This window comes from Stenella coeruleoalba, assembly GCF_951394435.1.
Source record: "Stenella coeruleoalba genome assembly, chromosome: 18".
NCBI classification, from domain to species: Eukaryota; Metazoa; Chordata; class Mammalia; order Artiodactyla; family Delphinidae; genus Stenella; species Stenella coeruleoalba.
Window position 1 is genome coordinate 12,538,868 of NC_137164.1, and position 21,092 is coordinate 12,559,959.

General features: G+C 35.6%; 1 protein-coding gene across 13 annotated transcripts in view; it reads right to left on the bottom strand.

Moving 5' to 3' along the window:
* SUPT20H (SPT20 homolog, SAGA complex component) overlaps window positions 1-21,092 on the bottom strand; it is a gene marked incomplete at its 3' end in the record, with an annotated part of 39,371 nt that overhangs the window by 6,784 nt on the left and 11,495 nt on the right. For 8 of the 13 annotated variants that reach the window (XM_079902619.1, XM_079902608.1, XM_079902615.1 and 5 more), the window contains 15 exons: window positions 18,821-18,937; window positions 18,558-18,611; window positions 15,906-16,045; window positions 13,938-14,094; window positions 13,782-13,838; window positions 11,207-11,278; window positions 9,911-10,068; window positions 8,378-8,404; window positions 7,783-7,815; window positions 7,115-7,232; window positions 6,455-6,557; window positions 6,163-6,321; window positions 4,142-4,211; window positions 3,436-3,590; window positions 1,087-1,142 (listed from right to left, as the gene is read on the bottom strand). In XM_079902619.1, the coding sequence (XP_079758745.1) occupies window positions 1,087-1,142; window positions 3,436-3,590; window positions 4,142-4,211; window positions 6,163-6,321; window positions 6,455-6,557; window positions 7,115-7,232; window positions 7,783-7,815; window positions 8,378-8,404; window positions 9,911-10,068; window positions 11,207-11,278; window positions 13,782-13,838; window positions 13,938-14,094; window positions 15,906-16,045; window positions 18,558-18,611; window positions 18,821-18,937 (1,476 nt within the window). Of the gene's footprint in view, window positions 1-1,086; window positions 1,143-3,435; window positions 3,591-4,141; window positions 4,449-6,151; window positions 6,322-6,454; window positions 6,558-7,114; window positions 7,233-7,782; window positions 7,816-8,377; window positions 8,405-9,910; window positions 10,069-11,206; window positions 11,279-13,781; window positions 13,839-13,937; window positions 14,095-15,905; window positions 16,046-18,557; window positions 18,612-18,820; window positions 18,938-21,092 lie in introns of those variants that run through there. The other 5 variants (XM_079902616.1, XM_079902617.1, XM_079902612.1 and 2 more) reach the window with 4 other exon arrangements.

Here is a 21,092-nt window from a genome sequence, read left to right on the forward strand (position 1 = left end):
ACAGGTCAAATGTTCCTTCCTCAATTAGGTAGACAGTAATAAATGTTGCAAAATATAATTTATAAGGTGGCTTTGCCCTTAATCCTTATTATCAGTGCTATTAAGGAATCCCACTCCTCTTAACACTGAGACTGATCCTTGTAGAGATTCCTACAGCAAAATGCAGGAAAGTCGGCTAAATAAACCAATGTGTCCATAACACAATTAGATCATTCTGCAATTAGTCTGTAAATACTGACACTGTTTGCGTATTGTGACAGGAAATAAGTTTTAAGATTTAGTTCTAAATGTATTTCCTGATTTATTACTTCTGAATATCAGGTTGGGTTGATCTGTTTATTTCCCAACAATCCATAGCTCTGCCATTCTTTGTCTCCAAGTCTTTATATTTATGTCTACCTTTTCTAAAAATTCTCTGTAGATAATCCCATCCATTTTCCAACCTACTAGTTTAATACTGAACTCCATCCTTAAAGGACCTAGCATAACACTCAGAATATTATAAGTTCACAACATGTACTAAATTCTTTACCTACAATCTCTCTTTATATGTTAACATTGATAAAATGTGTTAAGAAAAGCCTCACTACTAGACACAAACTATAATCTAACAAACATTTATTGACTGACTACTAGGTGCCTGGCACTGTGCCACGAAGTCACATTCTCCTCAGGAAAAGAACACACATACCTAATTTTAAAAATTTCTATTCACACAGAAAATCTACTATAAGCAAACAGCAATACCTACATGCATACATAAAAAGTCTGTTAAGACAGAAATTATTTCTAAGTATACCTGCTGCTACTATTGTAGGCAAGTTATTTTCCTGGGCAGTTGTCAACTCTCCCCTCTGGAACTAGTTCTTGACTTGGCAGTGGTGCCAGAGCCAATGAAAGTGCAGTACATAGGATACCAATTCTTTCCCCTTATCTACTTGAACATGCAAAGGTAACCACACCCTTAGAAGATTCTGGACAACCTCAAAACTTCAAATGCTGATATGTACAAACTTACATGGTTAAAAACAAACAAACAAACAAAAACTATAAAAACTTTAATAAAAAGCAGTGTTTCAGGTTTACCTGGAGTAGGTTTAAGGGCCTGAGACTTGAAGTATTTTTTAAACCAAATGGAACACCTATTAAATAAAACTCATGGTTAAAACAGGGAATTACAACTTTATTATACTTGAAAGTATTTTATACTTTAGTATATAAAAATATAATACTTTAAGTACTTCCTGCACAGATGTGCTTATTTTCTATACTTTAAAAATTTCTTGTAAGCAAAAAACCCCCTATTTTCATCAATACCAAAGATGTGAGCACCAGATGTACACTATAATCTGTATTTCAGAAACTGAGACTTCTTTATAACTATTTTGACTGTTGGTTGGAAAAGTAATCTAGCAGTATGCAAACACCATAAATATAATAAAACTATCACTGTTGTGCAAATACATTTCAGGGACTGGCATCTATTTATATTCCTCAGTGCTAAACAGCATATGATAATAACCCTATCTCTGAGAAGCAGTGTGCCCTGTGCCATTTTTTAAAGTACAAATGCTAATATTAATAATGCTAAAGAACGCTGTTGAATTTTGTGTGTAAGGATCAAGCTGAAAGTCAGGAAACGATGCTCTGTTAATTATGAACTTATTCCCCAAAATCTGTGACACAACATGGAGCACATCATAAAACAGGGGTTGGCAAACTCTTCCAGTAGGCTTTATGGGCCACACAGAGACTCTCATATACTCTTTCTCTTGTCTTTTTTTAAAAAAACAAACTTTAAAAAATGTAGAACTATTCTTAGCTTAGATGTGGGTTATAGTTTGCTGATCCCAGTCTCAAAGTATGTACTGTATATATTTTCCTCACTAAATATACCAATTCGAACACTAGTTAAAAATGTATATAGTCCTTTAAGCAGATAATTGTACCAAAAAAGATACAGAGCAAATAATGCACAGATGACAGTATGAAAGTCTTGTATAAGAAATGGAAAATGCATAATCAGATAAAAATGTGACAATACTGATATTCCCTCCAGGATTCTCATAAAAAAAAAAAGAAGACATAACTCCCTTTAAAGGTGGATGACATCTGTATAATGCTTTATAGCTTTCTAAAGGCACTTTCATATCACTTCATTTATTTCTCATAAGTACCAAATGAATTTAGAAATTTTCACTCCCATTTTAGAACAGATGAAACTCAGGCTAAGGTGGAAAAATTAAGTGACTGCTTTCAGACCCCACAGTTAGCATTTGGAGCCACAAGTAACTGGTAGAATTATATGTAAATATAAAATCCTAAATTCAACACTGATTCCATTTCCAGGGCTTCTGTCACTAGAGCATATTTAGACATATTAAAATAAGAATATGAGCTAGAATTAGAAAATCACAGCAATATATTAACATGTTTAAATTATATTCTTTGTGTTCTCTTTCTCTTAACTCATAGAAAGTTTCAGATAAGTTTTTCTTACTATGCTGAGTTTACTTTTCCTGTTAATTTTTTTCTCAGTAGTAAGAAATCGAACTGTTCTGAGATATAATACATTCTCTTAAAGAGCATTAAAAAATGGTGCAAGTCAGGACTTCCCAGGTGGCGCAGTGGTTAAGACTCCGCGCCTGGGTTCAATCCCTGGTCCGGGAACTAGATCCCACATGCATGCTTCAACTAAGAGTTTGCATGCCAGAACTAAGGGGCCCGCCTGCTGCAACTAAGACCTGATGCAACCAAATAATTAGTAAATTAAAAAAAAAAAGCACAAGTTGTTAAAACTCTTTTTCAGTATATGTAATTATAATTATTACTACTACTGCAAGAAAACTACTACTAATGATGATGACAGCAAATATTTTTGAATGTTTATCACATCTCAAGCATAGTTTAAGCATCTCATCTGTATTTATTCATTCAATCCTCACAACTCTGAGGTAAAGTATTATTATTATCCACATTTATGAAGAAAGTGAGGCACAAAGGTAACTCTGTCATGATTACACAGTTAGAGTAAGCTGCACAAGCAGGATTCACATCAGGCAGTCTGGCTCCAGAACTGAGGCTTTTAAATGCCATGCTGTGTTGCTTTTCTTGCTCATATATGTTTTCAAAATACATTTCTTTTACCTGGGACAGGACTACACTGACAATTATAAAAGTTACTTTTATAATAATCTTTGGAAGGTAAAGATAAAATTTGCAGAGACTTACAGGCTTACCAAGTTTCCTCACAGAGAAGTTCATAGCTAGATGGGTTTTTAATTCAAATACCAGAATTCTTAAAGCTTTTGAAAGGAAATATTTCCGACATAATACTTCATAAAATAAGGATGTTAAATAATATCATTAAAATGGCATTTTTACATAAGCATGGACTTCAATTTTATTAGAGGTTATTATTTCTAATATTCTGACCTGCTTGAGAAGCTGCCTGCATTGCACTGGGCAATGCATTTGGTAGCAGACCTCCTGAGGGTAGAAGGCCACTCAAGTTTATTCCTGCAGGAGTTATGGCACCAGTGTTACAGCCCAGCATAGGGTTTGAACCACTCATCAAAGCTTGAGCTCCACTGCAGGAGAATAAGACAGAGCATTAAACTAGCACTATAAAAGGGAAAATCAGCCACATAATTCCTTGGATTAAAAAACAAACCACTAAACAAACACAGATATTTGTCTTAAATGTCAATTTGGAGGCTTAGTTTCATTTTTTTGCTAGAAAGTGACAGCAAGGTTGGCAAAAATTAAGTACTGTATATTTACCAATTAAGTACTATATATTTATCAAGTACTGTATATTTACTGAATATTTATCAAGTACTATATATTTAAAATATAATTTGGAAGAGTAATGTCCTAATCAATGGATTAAAAGATGGTAAAACAGAGGATAAACAGGAAAATCTAAGCCACTGTCACTGTGTAGTAGTATCATTAGTGCATGTAATAGATTGATCACCTAAAATTAAAGCATACTTGTTGAGATAGCTTCTATCCGCATAGAAACTATTTTCTTTCAATTTCAATAATATGCAATTTGTTCTTAATTTCACAAATAAGAATTTCTTTAGATTGCTTACAGTATCTTAAAAAAAAAATCAGGGCATCAATGCAAACTTACCAAACAGAGCCCACTACATTGATGAAGTTAAGTCCAGCAGAGTTTGCCATGACTTGGGTGGCCGTGGTTCCTGTAGTTATAGATGTTACCATGGTGGAAAGAGGAATGGTCGTTACAGGCATTGCCTGGCTCAGAGACCTTTGCTGCTGAGCAAACTGAGTTAACAAAGTGGGCTGAGGGGTGAAGCCTGAATCTTGGGGAGTAGGGGTAGCTGAAGGGGTAATAGGAGTTGAGCTCTGAGCATCAGGAGGGTGTGGGGTCGATGAAGGGGTTGGTGTAGGAGTAGATGGCTTAGGAGTTCCAGATCCTGCTCATTGAGAAAAATAAAAATTGCTAGTTTGTTATAAATGGCCAGTCCTTTTTAAAATAAGGTTAATGGAATCTTATTTAGCACTGACAATTTGTTCCAGTTTTTTTTAAAGCAGTTAACTGCAAGTGTTAATTTCTACACATGATACATGAGTGTTGCTACACTCAATTACAATTAAGGATGCAGTATATCACCTACAAATCCCATCAGAGATGCTATTACAGTAACAGTAAAAATATACGTTTGTATTCTACCACAATACCCATTTAAAAGTTAGTTTCCTACATGCTACCTTTGGCCTATAAAGTTTAAAAGGACTTCAAATTAATTTTTGTTATTTACGATTTCACTAATTTAGGACTTCACTTAGAAATATTGCTTATTTTCTGTTAACAGTCTGAGATAAACTCTGAACATATTTAATAAATTACATATGATTTACAATCATATTTGGCACCTAGATATACATATTTAATTCCTAACACATCAAGTTTATCCTCACAAATTTTACAAAACACAGTAATGAAGCAAATATTTGAGAGATAATACTGCATCTTTAACAGTAACTGTGTACTTCTGTTTAAATGTAGAATGTATAGAAAATCTGTTGTGAATGAAGTACGCACAGTTTATCAACTTTTTTTAAAAAAACAAAAACAAAAAACAAAAACCAAAAAAATAAAACCAAAAGCTCTTGAGGTGTTTTCTTTTTTAGCTTTCATGTCCTGCAGAAAGAAAGGAAAGAAATGTGAATGTCCAGAAGCTGTCACTCAACCCTTACTTAAAGTAACAACTGTGTGCAGTAGATTAACATAATCCATACCCACAACATAAGAAGTGTGAATAAGACTTTCAGGAAATTTATAAATTTTTCTTTGTGCAAAACAAGAAGGCAGAAAAATTACACCTTTTGAGCTATCAAGATGAAGATGTTTACATCTAATGCAAAGACCACCCTGTCACTGTGCAGTGTACTAAAACTTTCAGCACACATTAGTTATTTATTAAAAAATCTAAAAAACTGGAATGCTTTTTTGCAAGTTGGTACCTAAATATCTCAGATATTTACTAATTTGAAGAAATTCTCCCAAACTAACGCTAGAATTCTTGAATAACTCTTCTTGATGTTAAAAAAAAAAAAAGTATTCAGTAGTAAAAATTACATTTTAATATCTTCAGATGCTTTATGATCATCCCACATTTTACTAACTGATAACAATTTGTAAGAGTGTAAGAGTGTTATTGAAAAATCGGCTTTCAGTTTACTGTATCACCACCTTGGAACTAGTTGGCTTCTTACATTTACAAAGATAAGACTGCAGCAACAACTCTTATGACTTTTTTTCCATATCAGCTGCATAGTTTACATAAAATGTAAAATGCCCCAAGGGTACACTGGAATAAAAAATAATTTGGACTCATTGCCACATTTAACTACCACATTATTTTTTTCAGGAGATGTGTAGGTCACAAGTCTATAAGAAAGGTATACACGAGGTGCATACATAAATACAGAAAAACAAATACAATTACAATAAACATGTAATACATACAGTCAACAAGAGATTGGCATGAAGCTTCTCAAAAAATTACATTTTGGGTAGACAGTACATTCAGATTTCACTATTTCACTGGTCAAAAAGAGCCATCTTAAGAAACACTAATGCAAAAGCTTACGAAGAGTTAATGAAGAATTTAAGTTATGACTCACTTTGTGATGAACTGGCAGGTGACAGGGCAGCTGGAGAAAGCATGCTAACTTGATTGAGATCCATGGATGACTTCCGAGAAAGACTTGGTGGCTTAGAAGCAGGAGGAGGAGTTGGAGATTTAAGAAAGCTGCTGACCTGCTGTGGTGTAAAATAGTTACCTAGAAGAAAAATATACACGCTGTTTCCTAGATTTACAATTTAAAATTCTGAGTAAATCAAAATATGAGTAAATGGATTACGATCATCTGTTGTTTCTTACTCTAGATTACAAAAAACTAAGGAATGTGATACCTGAGGAACTATTTCCTGAGCTTGACGGAAGTTTGATGGGTGGAGGTCGATGTTTTACTCCCTTCCCCAATACTGAAGACTGAACTGACAGGGTCTCCGGCTGCTAAGACAGTGACATTAAGCATACTCATTAAAATTAAGGTCAAATAAGAAATTCACAAATTAGTAACACTATTATAACTCCTGGATGAAAACACGGTTTAAAAAACTGCAATGTACGTTTAATGTTTATAGATTGGGTATTAGAGGTGTTTCAAAAAAATGTAATTCCACATAAGGAGATCCATGAGATAACTTACAGTATACACAGGATGAAGGAAAGATTTCTGAGTAATAAGGTAGGGAGAAAGTTTGAGGGAGAAGAGCAGAGTAAGATGACAGCAAAGCTTCACCCTTAAATCGTCTCCAGAAAAATAGTAACTGTTGACGCCAGGTGGGTGATCAGTATACACAGATGTTCATCACACTTTTTGCTCTACCTCTGTGTACATTTGAAAGTTTCCATCATAAAAAGTTAAGTAATAAAAAGAAAATCAAAAGTAAAAACAAAACTAAACAATACCCCTATCCCTCATAAAACAGTCCTTAACATTTCTCAGATTCCTTGAGAACAATTAGGCAGAAAAAAGTAACAGCACAAAAAAAGCTAAGCAAACACACTTCTGTTTCCTTCCCTGGAGAAGGCTGACTCAAGCTCGCTGAGCCACTGGAGCTATGCGACATCTTCACTGGACACTTGGCTTCGTTCTGGACCAGTTCCTGGTACTGACTGACTACTCTGAAATATTAGGGAGAAAACAGGTAATGATTAGCTAACTATTTTAAACATAAATTTACTACATAGGAAATGAATAGTAACTGTTAATGAAACAAGTTCTATCAAAAATAACACAAAAATTAAAATTAGACAATTTATCTTCGATAAAAGCACATTCTTCTAATATTTTCAATGACAAGCTAATGCTGAAAACATTTTGCTAATTAACAATCTAAAGATACTTGCGGTATCTTGTCTCCAATACAGAAATACAGGGATTATTTCACCAATAAGTAGCCAAAAGAACTACCCATTGACTCTTACTTATACTCTGATTAAACTGTTACCTAGAAATCATTTTCCTTAGCTACTGTAGATATATCTAAGTTCTCTTATTTAAAATAAAGCTACATTTTAAACATTATCCTTTTAGTTGTTATTTTCCTAATTCTATTTAAAAATCCTAGTAATACCTAGGCATAATTAAAATCAAAGCTTTGACTTCGAATGGAGTAGTCTCTACCCTACAAGAATCCATCCAGATCACAAATAAAGATGCAAATGTTTTTACCTCTCAGCATCAGTCTTTGATCCAATAATGAACCTAAATTGTTTTTTAAAAAAGAAAAGTATTAGATAGACTTGTTTTAAGGAGCCCTGAGATTACTTTTGAAGACTTCCATATTTTAGTGACAGTAATTTTATAAACTGAATTAAAATCTACCAAGATATCATGAAAACACAAATTTTAAAATACATTAAAAAATAGGAAGCAATGACCAAGTTCTGCATGCATTACAAAATAATTCTGTGAATAAGTTGGCTGACTTAATTTAAAGGAGATTTACTTTGGCAGAAAACCTATGTTTCAAAACAAAATCTGGGCTGAAAGTTACCAAGTGCTATACACCCTCACAAGTGTCTGTCCTACAGCAATATTCACTGAACTACCATGTACAAGGCCTCTGGCCTTCCTCTCACTTTAAACTTTGATTTTGGAAGACATTATTAATGTCTATATAGCAGGCCCTTAGAATATATTTTAGACAAGGAAGATGGTTTATCGCCAATTTAAATAAAAAGCCTTTATCAAGTCTTAAAAGAGTTTGACATTTATATGATTTCTTAATGTATTAAAATAGTGAGTTTGTTTATTTTTTAATTACCAATTTGAATGATCATCTGTGGAGAAGCTGAAATATAAAATATAAAAAAAAAAGAAAAAACTTGGTTAATGCAGCTCAAACTTTGACTTCATAGCTATTAAATCAAGTAATTTATGAATATGGGAGAAGGACTAGAAGGTAATACACCATGCAGCATTTCTGCAGCAACGTCCTGATGTAAAAGGCAAAAAATTCAATTCTCTTCTTGTCAAACAAATCTAATCAGTTGGCCTTTTGAACAATTTTTTTTTTTAATGAGAGAACATATGCCCTTGTGTTTGAGAAAAGTTAGTAACTATTTAAAATGACCAACGTGTATCTTTAAAGGGAAGACTGCAAAATACAGCTAATTGAAATATCTGATTTTTCTACTTAGCATACAAAAATAAAAACTGCTAATGTGAAAAAATAAGCTGAGGATTGATTCCCTGACTGCTGTTTCCTCCCATTGACTTTTACTTAGGTATTGGTGAGGTTACTCTTTAAAATCCATTTTTCTGCCATAGTTTCAATTAGTATTTTGTAAGGATTTAACATAGAGCTGGCCCCTACTTTTTTCTGCTGAGGTTCTCTTTATTTTTCCTTCTTTTCAAAACAGCATCTACTTGATTAAAAAGCAGAACTAATAATAAAACTAACAAGGAAAACAAAACTAAATACTGGTACCTTGTAGTAAATACATGTAACCCGTAAGTTTAGGAATATCAACTTCAGTTGGCCCTCTATATTTGCAGATTCTGCATCCCCAGATTCAACCACCATGGAATGAAAATACTTGGGGGGAAAATATTCCAGAAAAGTCCCAAAAAGCAAAACTTGAATTTGCCACGGGCTGGCAACTAAACTATTTACGTAACATTTAAATTGTATTTATTACTTATTTACATAGCATTTACACTGTATTAGGTATTGTAAGTAACCCAGATAAAAGTACAAGGGAGGGATGTACAGAGGTTGAAAATATTACACCATTTTGATATGAGACTTGGGCATCTGCAGATTTTGGTATCCAAGGGGGTCCTGGAACCAATCCCCTGTGGATACCAAGGGACAACTATATATGTATTTCTAGAGCCAGTAACTACATTAAGCACTGAGTCTGTGTCCTTACAGGCAGTGCTGAAATATCAAGCATTTTTAACAGCTTTTACATTTAATTTACAGTGAACTTGCTTCCCATTTAAACAAATTATTGCCCGGAAGCACTTCATGCTCACAGAGAGGTAAAAGTCATAAGTGGCAACACATAAATATACCAAGAGGGATATGATGGGCATGTCTTTCAAAGCAAATATAAGAAGAATTTACAGCACAGGTTTTTTTGGTTTTGTTTTTTAAAGAAATTATTATTTTAAAGAACTCTTGGACAGCAAGGTAACTACAATTTAAGTTTACTTAGGTCTGCTGCCAAATCTAACTGGAGTATTTAACTAACAAAACAGGGAAACTTTTATTCATTAATAGTTCATCAGTAGTTGCTACATACATTCTGATAGCTTATTTTGTCAACTGCCTGTATTTAACAGAACTCACTGGGATGGAGACATTTGACTGTCACTCTCTTCGTCTTCTTTACATGGCTGTATTTTACCATAGTAAAGTGGATCACCAAGTGACTGCAAAATGGTCAGCTTTGTTTTCTGATATGGATTACCAGCTTCACATTCAAATATATAGTCATCTTTTACATCCTGAAAAAGACCGAGCATCCCAAATAAATACCTTCTCCAGTAAATACATAGTCAGAATTAACACAAATCAGAAGTAAATGACACACTAACTTACATCTTGCAATAAAAAGACACATGGGACATAGTCCTTAGACCTATTTAAGAGAAAAAAGCCTAAGGGAAAGAAGCTCAGGATTCTTTTTTCAACATGGTACTCTGGGAACAAGAGTTTCAACGGGATATTTAGTTAACAAAGCCCTAGTGAAATGTCAGAATTTCATATACTGAACATATGAATGCAAATATTAAATACGAAAAGGATAAAACTTTCAAAAGCAAACCTGTTTCCATTTGTCATTAGTCTTTTTGCTATTGCACATACCAAGTATCTCTCATGGGACTTCCCTGGTGGTCCTGTGGTAAAGAATCCGCCTTCCAATGCAGGGAATGCGGGTTTGATCCCTGGTTGGGGAACTAAGATCCTACATGTCACGGGGCAACTAAGCCTGCACGCCACAACTACTGAGCCTGCATGCTGCAAACTACAGAGCCCACGCGCTCTAACTACAGAACCCACGCACCATAACTAGAGCGAGAAAACCCGCATGCCGCAACTAGAGAGAAGCCCGTGTGCTGCAACGAGAGATCCTTCACGCCACAACAAAGATCCCGCGTGTTGCCAACTAAGACCCGACACAGCCATAAAGAAATTAAAAAAAAAAAAAAACTCTCATTTCATTCCTAGATTCATAATTAATTATGCCTATTAATTATGCCACATAATTAAATATGCCTTTAAGAAGTCACTGCAATTAGAGAAACATACACAAACCATTTCTCTTTAAAAATATCCTTAGAATAACTTATTAATTATTAATTTGAAACAGAAAACAAATCACAACTACCAACAGGGGACCAAAACAAAAGTAAAAATGCAGTTATGCATTAAAATCGTCCTTAGAATGGAAACCGCATTTTATGAAAAACAAAACTAAATTGTTGTTCCTTTTTTTAATTCACTGAACTCCCAGAAAGTTCTTAAAAAAACAAACAAAAGAAGATACCAAAATAAAGGCTACTGTACTTTATATGTCTAATAAATTCAGATCCCAGATTAGAAACAGCATCATTAGAAATGGAGACTGCAATGGTTACTTACATGGGCTGGCCAGATTGTTGGTTGTGAGTCATCAGATTTGATAGATTTTTCCACTTTGGCATATTTTTCCACCTAAGCAATCAAATCAAGAGACATCAGATATAATGAAATCAGTATTATGACCAAAGAGAAAAACCTAAATAACTTAATACAATACACTGAAACGGGGCAGGACCCTTCCCCAACCCAACCCCCGCCCCGTCCCCCTGCTTTTGTCTGTGGAAAAACTTTAGCCAAAGAATAAGTTTAATCAGAGAAGTGAGAAAATGCAGAAACAAAGGAAAACAGTTAAGAAGACCAAATAATAATAGTTTAGTAATGGAGCAAAGTCAAGGCCCTTTAGTTCCTCCTCAAGGGCTATAGATAATACTCTGAGCCCTATCCTGTGAGCTGTCTTGTAGATACTGTAACCCCACCAGGTGGAAGGAGTCAACTACATGATGACCAGGCTGTAGCCATGCCATAAGCTGCCACGATTCCGAGAACTAGCCTCAAAGAAATGGGAACAAACTGACCCTAGAAGTGAAGATTAACTGTCCCTAAAACAATCGAGATGCTGGTCAGACCACTGATGACCAATTTCAAGACGACTGTCAGAGCTGACTGTACTGTTTCTGCATGTAGCCCCCTCCCTCCGTGTATAGAAGCTCTTGCTCCCTGATTGTCAGGAGCGGTAGTCGGCCTTTGGAGAGGCGTCTGCTCTCCCCCACAGCTGCTGGCATCTAAAATAAAGCAAACTTAACTTTCCACCGAACTGGCCTCTTTACTGTCTTTTAAGTGGTGAGCAGCCAGACCCCACTTTCAGTTACTATACTTTTTAGCACAAAAATTCTTGAATCGCTAATAACACCAACTACTTATGCTTAAGTAGTTTAAAATTCTCCTGATATATATTCAATTAGACCAACTGGTTTTATAAATAAAACGAAATTAGAATCTCTTTTGCCATTAAGTAAATGTAATAAACACAGCTGCTGTTTTCGACAGTGCCTCTTCTTTATGCTCCGTAAGGTGATATTACATTTGACTTTTAGGAAAACTGGGATGTCAGCGAGGTGATTAGGACCAGGATCTGGATCATTTCCTTTGGCTGGGCCTCTAATGGAACAGGAATTGTCATGTAACAGTGTGGACAAAACTAGGAAGAGACTAGGGAAGTTACATTAGAATTGGTAAAAATTTTTGTAAATCTTTCCCATTTTCTAGTCAGACTTGAACCATATATTCCATGTATCTCCTACCAGTCTGTGTGAACCAAAAGTTCTCATCTTCCTGGTAACCATGATTCTAAGAGTAACAGATTCACTTGGGCATCTGGTAAAAATTCAGATTCCCATATCCCTCCCCTGGAGAGCTGATTCAGTAAGCAGGTCTGAAATGAGGGTTTAAGTGTGTATGTTTAACTGGTATCCTAGATGCTTCAACTGATCGAGTTAGGCTAAGACACTTTTTATTAGGGCTTTGCTACTCAAGGCGTGGTCTGTGGACTCCAGTGCCACCAACCTAGGAGCTTTTCAGTATTGCAGGATCTCAGGTCCTAGCCCAGACTTGTTGAACTGGAACCTGCATTTTAACAAGCAACCCATGTGATTCTTACGTACGTTAAGGTTTCGGAAGCCCTGCTTTAGATATCCAGACTGCCCTCCAAAGCTAAATCCCACACTTTGGTATTTACACTAAATATCTCTTCTCAGGCCACGTTCCTTGAGGGGCGCATAAGTTACTGAAAGATAATGTGGCTTACTCTCTTGAGCTGTATATACAGTGTACTTCTGATGCTTCTGACCATTTTTTAAAAATCAAAGGTAATAAGAATTATACATGTGCTAGCCTGGGAAGGATGCACAGAGCAAACATCTGCTAAAATAACTGACCAATTCTAAAGAATTGAGTGAATAATAAAAATAGGAGAAATGGGGAAACAAAAGAAATATGGAACCTCCCATCAAAATTATCTTTCCTGTCTTTGCTCATTTATAGTTCATGTGTTTCATGGGCCAGCAAAGAATACCACCCAAGGTTCCTAATCTTGGCTACTGCTCCAATATTATTAATTTTTAAATTTAGCCAGCGAGAAAAGCATTATCAGGAAATTATGATGAAATATTATGAAAAAAATCAGTCATTTTATGCATATTATGTAATACGTACATCTTTTTACACATTTTGAAATACTTTGGTTATTATTCCTGCTCTAAACATAGACCTATATTAAGGAGTTACATTTTTAGACAAGTTAATGTGAAAATAGAATAGCTTCTGAAAATGAGCAGCTGACTTAAGAAGAGTCTTAGCACAAACAGAGAGAATGAACTAGTGGTTACCAGTGGGGAAAAGGAAGGGGGGAGGGGCAATATAGGGGTAATGGGGAAAAAAAGGGTTATTATGGGATTATATAAAATCACATGTGTGAAACTTCTGAAAACTGTAAGGCACTACAGAATTTAAAGAATCTTTCATTCAATAAAATAAAAAAAGAAGTAGTAAGAGTCTTTGTTTTCCCAAAGTTTAAACTACTATTAGTCAAACTTAGGAACTTTACATGAAAGGACGTGTAATTCATGCACTGACTTACATCCACTTCAGAAGGTATGGCCAAATTACAGGGACTCCGTTTCCACATATCCACACACTAAAAAATTAAAAAGAGTATAAATAAATACACTGAACACTGAAAATAAGGCAAGGCATTTGGTATGATAATAAGCTTCATTTAAAAATATATACTTACGTTTCCTGCTTTAGAAATTTTGAGGTCATAATGCTGACCTGCTTTTCTTTCCTTTCTTTTTTGTAAGAAATCAAGTAATTTTAGCTGAGGAGGAGGTGGACAATGAGACAGATCCTGCTGCCGATTCAGAGAGGACCTGGAATATCTCTTGAAACACCTGAAATATTAAGAGATTAGAAATACACAAAGCTAATACAAGAAACTCAGAAAAAACATGGTTTAAATTAGTAGGTGTTAAATGTGTAATTAAATCACAAATATCTGTAGAACACTGTCACTTGCCAAGGAATGTTCTAGGCACTGGTGAAATAAAAATGGACAAGACTAACAAAATTCCTGCTACCACGTAGCTGACAGTCCAGAAGTGAAGACACACATATACAAGTAAACAGGTCAGATCATTCCAGATAACAATAAGCAGTAGGAGAAAAACCAGGGTACTGTGGTGAATACATGATAGAGAGGGCAACATTAGGGAAGGGAAGCACTCTGAAGAAATGATGCGTGAGCTGAGACATGACAAGAAGGAACAAGCTGTGGAAAGATCAGGGAAAGAACAGTTGAAGCAGAGAGAGAGAATTTTAAAAGGTGCTGAGGCAGGAACAAAGTTGGCTTATTTTTAAAACAGAAAAATGAAGGGAGGACTAGAGCATCAGGGTCCACACAATGGGAGATGAGGTCAAAGAGCAAGGCAGGGGCCTTGCAGATGAATGATAATGCGTTTAGACTGAATGTGAAGTACAATGGGATGGTTTTCGAGGCATTTAAGCAAGTGGTGGCATGGTCGGCTTTGAGGTTCTCAAAACATTACTGTGGTTTGCTTATATGGCGAACAGACCAGAAGCAAGCGAAGGTGAAGTAGGAAGACCAGTTAGGAAGGATTTTATTGCAGAAGTCAAGATGAAGATGATGGTGGCCTGGCTTAAGGCACTGGCAGTGGGCGTGGAGAGATGTGGACAGAGATACTAGGAGACTTTATAGGACTGCTAATGGATACTATATGGACTTATTTCACTATTTCCAAAGCTGCACCTTTTCCCCAGAATATATTATTTCCGTAGTAAAGCAGGGAATTTAGAAAATGGGTAGGTTATTTCAGCCCCTTCAAACTTGAAGATCCAAAGTGGGCAACTCAAACAATTATGCAAAGATAACTTAATGATGAGCCTACTATAACTGCAGACCAAATTAATATGCATTCTTAACTGCAGTCTGAATTAATACGCATTCTTTTACTTCATTAACTAGAAGAGATAGCTAAAACATTCTAAGACAAATTAACATGTTATAAAAAGGCATTTAGTTAGAAACTGACTTCTCAAACTGTGATCATTTTCCCAGATCTCTAAAAGAAATTATAAATTGTATCTTTAAAGGTAATATTAACAAAAATTAAACTGGTATTAGAAAGTGATAAATTATTCTTTCTGCTCATACCTGTCTCTTCTCAGAATTTCTATCTTTTTGGTGAACAAACTCTGAATTTATAGGTAGTTTGTTCTTCAAAAGAATGCAGAAAATGCATCACTTCAATATAAAGCAGAGTACATATTAAAAAAATCCTAATTCTTACACAATAAAAGTATTAAAAGACAATTAAAAATCCAATTTTAAAAAATCAGGGACTTCCCTGGTGGCACAGTGATTAAGACTCCACACTCCCAATGCAGGGGGCCCGGGTATGATCCCTGGTCAGGAAACTAGATCCCACATGCATCCTGCAACCAAGAGTTCGCATGCCACAACTAAGGAGCCCACGTGTTGCAACTAAGCAGCTGGTGAGCCGCAACCAAGGAGCCGGTGAGCCGCAACTAAGACCCAGCACAACCAAATAAATAAACAAATAAATATTAAAAAAAAAAAATCAGAGCACATTTATTCTTTAAAGGGAAAAGATACTATAAATGGCAAAATTTAGAGCTACCACTCTAGTTCTCTTTTGGTTTATCCTTCCACAAAGGTAATTACCGTTTCATTGGGCGCGTGTTCATCTTTTGCTTGTTATAGAGCAGCCTGTTTGCAGTGCAGGTTACAGCTATAGAAGGATCAAGACACAGTGGTTCAGCTGTAGCTAGAATCAGTTGGCTCTCAAGCAGAAGTTTGTCTTCCTGAAATATGTAAGAGCATACATCAATACCAGATTTAAGATTTTCAAATCATACATATCACTTAATCTAGAGATATTCCTTGGAATATTTCTGCTAAGGAGTACAGTAAAATACAGTATTTCAAGTTCCAAACTAAATGCGTAAACTTTAGAAACTTGACAGCATAATGAAACTACTAATGGAAATTCAGTAATTGGTACAAAGTGGTCAAATTATAAGACTGCCTATCCATTAGCCCAACAAATATTTACTAAGCACCTACAATGTGTAAGACACTGTTCTAGACCGGGGGCGGGGGGGGGGGTGGATAAATCATGAAGAAAACAGATAAAATCCTCTGTCCCCACAAAGCTTACAGGACCAAGATAGATGACAGCACTTTCACTAATTGAGATAACAGTCCCATTCTATACTCAGCTTAACTTCATTACAAGAATAAAAATGACTCCACTAATACTGTATAAACTATATACACCAATTCCAAAGTTTATACAGGCTTTTTACCAGTATCATTTAACTTACTTTACTGAATCCTATTTTTCTTTTTTTTTTTGCTTAAACTCTGAAATATTTTAATGGCTATTAACTCAATTTTTTAAAAGTCAAATGAATCAATTAATTACTGCTGAATAAAAATTTTTTCAAAAAAGAAACATTGCGGGCTTCCCTCGTGGTGCAGTGGTTGAGAGTCCGCCTGCTGATGCAGGGGACACGGGTTCGTGCCCCGGTCTGGGAAGATCCCACATGCCGCGGAGCGGCTGGGCCCGTGAGCCTGTGCATCCAGAGCCTGTGCTCCACAATGGGAGAGGCCACAACAGGGAGAGGGCCGCGTACCGCAAAAAAGAAAAAAGAAAAAAAAAAAAAGAAGAAAAAAGAAACATTGCTTCTTTCACTAGGTCTATTCAACTTATTATGGAAATTTTCAAAGATACACAAAACAGAAATATAATGACACCCACGTACCAACACCCTATTTTATTTAACAACCGCCCCTCTTTTTTATTTTTCTTTGTTTTCCTGGAGTAATTTTAAATACATTTTCGATGTTGTATTATTTCATCTGAAAAATCCTTCAGGACGCACTGCTAACTGCTAAGGACCTCTAATATCCAGTCTAGATAAATTCCCATTATCTCAAAAGTGTATTCTTAGTTGGTTTGTTTGAATTTGAACTCAAACAAGGCCTATACATTGTATTCGGTTTTTATCTCTCAAACATTTAAAAAAAAAAATTCTGTAACGATCACCTCTTCCCCCATCTTTTTTTCTTTTCTCATGAAACTGATTTGTTGGGATTTGAGCAACTGCTTCCTCAGCGTATCATTTAACTGGGTCTGGCTGGTTGCTTCCTCATCCATGTCATTTAATGGTTTCTCTTACTCCATAAATTACTTTTAAACTGTTGGTTAGATGTAGAGGCTTGATTTAAATTAAGGTTCTATTTTTTAAACAAGAGCTCTTCAACAGTACTACCGTATACTTTCTCGTCCGCCACGCAAGGAGGAACACAAGGATTGACTATCCCACTTTTACACCAGACAGTTTAGACAGACTATAGGTTTTTCATATCTAAGAAATACAGCCATCTAGATTCATTAAGACTTCCAAGTTGATGACATTTTAAAAAGTTTATCATTTCTTTTACACTTGTTAGCTGAAATTTTTCTAAGGAATTTTCCTTGAAAAGGCAGAATAAAGGCTTTGGTCTCTCCCATTATTTACCAATCTTCAGAGTAAGAAATCAATGCCCTAAGAACCTCCAATGATGACCAGTGAGTTTGTTTTTGAATATTCTTTTAATAGCTTTTAACCTTCTTGTAAACAAGAAGATTACAGCCCAAACTACAATACAACGCTTGATAGTTACTGATGAACTGAATCTTAACTTATAATCATATTTCACAGCTAGAATAATTCTCATTATTTTCTTTACTTTACTGATATTTTTACTGATAAGAAATACTGATATTTCTTTACTTTACTGATATTTTCTTTACTTTAACTATACCTCTTTATAGTAACAGAGAAATAAGTGAACACTCTTGTGAGTGGGCACCTCACATATACTGAGCCAGCACTGGAGGACTAACTGGCTATTCTCCGGATAAGAGACGTCTCCAGGTAAGAGACGTCCCCTAGGGCTACAACCAGTATGGATGGCAAAAAGACAAGACGAGCTAGGTCTGCTTTAGAATCCTAGATGACAGAATATCAGCATCTATTTGTATCCACAACAAAACATTCTGTTTGAGAGGGGATACAAAACTATGTTTCAATTGGGTGAGGTCAGCCTCACCCTATTATACTATGCCCTAAAAGCAACTGGGACTGAACTGTTAGTTCCTTGAAGGATTACTGCATCTTTGTAGAGACCCTTAACTTCTAAAGCTCATAAATCAATCCCAAACTTTACTCATAAATAGAATTATGAGCAGAAAATATCTTTTGCTTAACTTAGTAAATATTGTTTCATCCTATATATTACTGTTTGGGATTAAAAAACAGAACTAACCTGGGTCCATTTATGGTTATCACTTGTTATTGAATGTACATCACAGATTAAAGTCTAGAAGAAATAAAAGTTAAAAAAACAGATTAATGTATAGGCATACAAACATATGAAGACATTTAATAAGTAAAACTCCAAATAAAATCTGAAATACTTCTTTTTTTTTTATTTATTTTAACATCTTTATTGGGGTATAATTGCTTTACAATGGTGTGTTAGTTTCTGCTTTATAATGAAATAATACTTCTTAATTAAACATTCCTTACCTGCATTGTTGGACGTAAGAGAATGTGCCTACTTTGGTAACCAGGAGATTTCATGTTACTGGACTGCCTGTAGTCACGTATTTCTGCTATGACACATCCACAGTGAAAAATATTAACCTGTTTTGAGTGAAAATATATAAGTAGATGTCATTTTTCAGAAGCCTAAATAAGTGGGTTTATATTGAATGTTTCAGGTTCTTTACATTCTTATGTAATGTTTCTGACCACTCACACACTCTTAAATGGAATTCCTTGGTGGATTTACCACCATATAAACCCTTTAAAAGCAACTGTTTATGTTCATCATGACTCAAGAAGCAGTTTAACACTGTTTAACTGTTTGCTAGTAATAGAATGACATCTGGCATTTGTATACTGTTAATGTTACAGATAACTGGTATCGCTGTTCTTTTTTTTTTGGCCGTGCCATGAGGCTTGCGGGATCTTCGTTCCCTGACCAGAGATCGAACCTGCGTCCCCTGCACTGGGAGTATGGAGTCTCAACCACTGGACCGCCAGGACAGGAAGTCCCTGCTTTTCTTCTTGACACTCACTGGCTCACTGTTGTACTCTGCTAACTCTGTCATTATTATAAATTGTCAATAACCATGCCAGAGTTTCAGCTTATAGATACAACTGCTATATTTGCTCTGCTAAAATTTCCAGAAGATAGGCTTTACTAATAAGAGGAAGAAAGCTAACATTAATTCAAATAATAATCTCTGTTAAAGATACTGTTTTTTAATCCTTTTTCTAAGTCCAAAGGTAAGAATCTGTCACTCAAGTCTTGCTAATTATCACTTGCCACAGTCGCTTATGGTATTGTGTGTTTTCACCATTCAGAACTTTTAGTGGGTACTGTGACCTCCATGTTGTCAGTCATTATTATGCTCATGCTTTTTAACCAACATTTACTGAGCCACTACAATGTGAACTGTGTGTCATTTTTATCAAGAAGCTTCATAGATAAAGTGGTGAGATACTTGCTCAGTGTGGTAAGACAGGCAATAAACATGTAAACAAATAAACAAGGTAACTTGAGACAGTGAAAGCTACAGAGGAAATAAAATAGGGAGGGGCTTAATTTAGACTGTGTGCTCAGACAGAACTCTCTGAGGGAGTAATTTTCTGCTGAGACCTGAATCACAATAAAGGGCCAGACATCTGGGACAGATGAGAAGAGCAGAGGGAAGAGCAGATGAATAAGACAGGTATAAGCTCGGTGTGTTTTAATATGGAAAGAAGTCCCGGACGGCTGGAGTGTAGTGAGTGGGGATGAGAACCAGGAGGTGAAGACAAACAGAAAGGCAAGGGTTTTGTACACTGAGGGGACACTGGAGAACTTCAGACAGGGAACTGTGTTGTTGTTGTTTTCTGTTTTTGTTTTGTAAGCTTAATTTGGTTGTCTGTGGAAAACTGATTTCTAGGGTTCTAGAATGAAAACAGGAAGTTCAGGAAGGTAACTATAGAAGGTCATGACCATATATTTTGAAGGTACAGCTGACACTTGCTGGTGGACTGAATGTGAAAGGTGAGAGTATAGTTATCTGTCAGATTGGAAAGACTGGTAATAGAACTGGTTTGGGAGGTAAAAATAAAAAGCTCTGTTTTGTCATGGTAAGTCTGAAGAACCTAATCTATATCCCAGTAAATATGTATATTTGGAGCTTGGTGGGATAGTCATTGTGATAGAGATAAGCAAGGGATTAACTGTCATTTTTTTAAACTCATTAAGCTGTTTGAGATCATCCAGGGAGAGGGTGTTACTAAAGAACAGAATCCCTAGGACTGAACCCTGAACATATTTATGGGGGAACAGAGATGACAGCAAAAAAGACTGAGACTAGAGAGAAGAGAAAAACCAGGAAGGTGATGTCTCAGAAGCCAAAAGAAGGGTGTTTCAAGGAGGAAGTAGTTATTTACACTGAACTTTGCTAAGACACCAATTAAGATGAGAACAGGAAAGGATTTTCTTAGAAGCTGAGAGATGGTACAGTATGCTTATATTCTTTATCTACTAGAGAGAGGAAAATAGATAATAGAAGAGAGGAGGGTTAAAGTTGCAAGACCAGGAGAAGGATCCAGAACATAAAGTGGAGAAGATGCCTTAGGAACAGCTTATTTCATCCATTTTAACAGGAAGGCAGGCAGAAAGTGTGGACAGAGATGTAGGGATGCTGGGAGGAAATGGAAGTTCCCATCTGATGGCTTCTTTTTCCTCAGTAAACTACCATAGTATGGCTGGAAAGCCAAGAAAGTAAGCAGTTTCTTT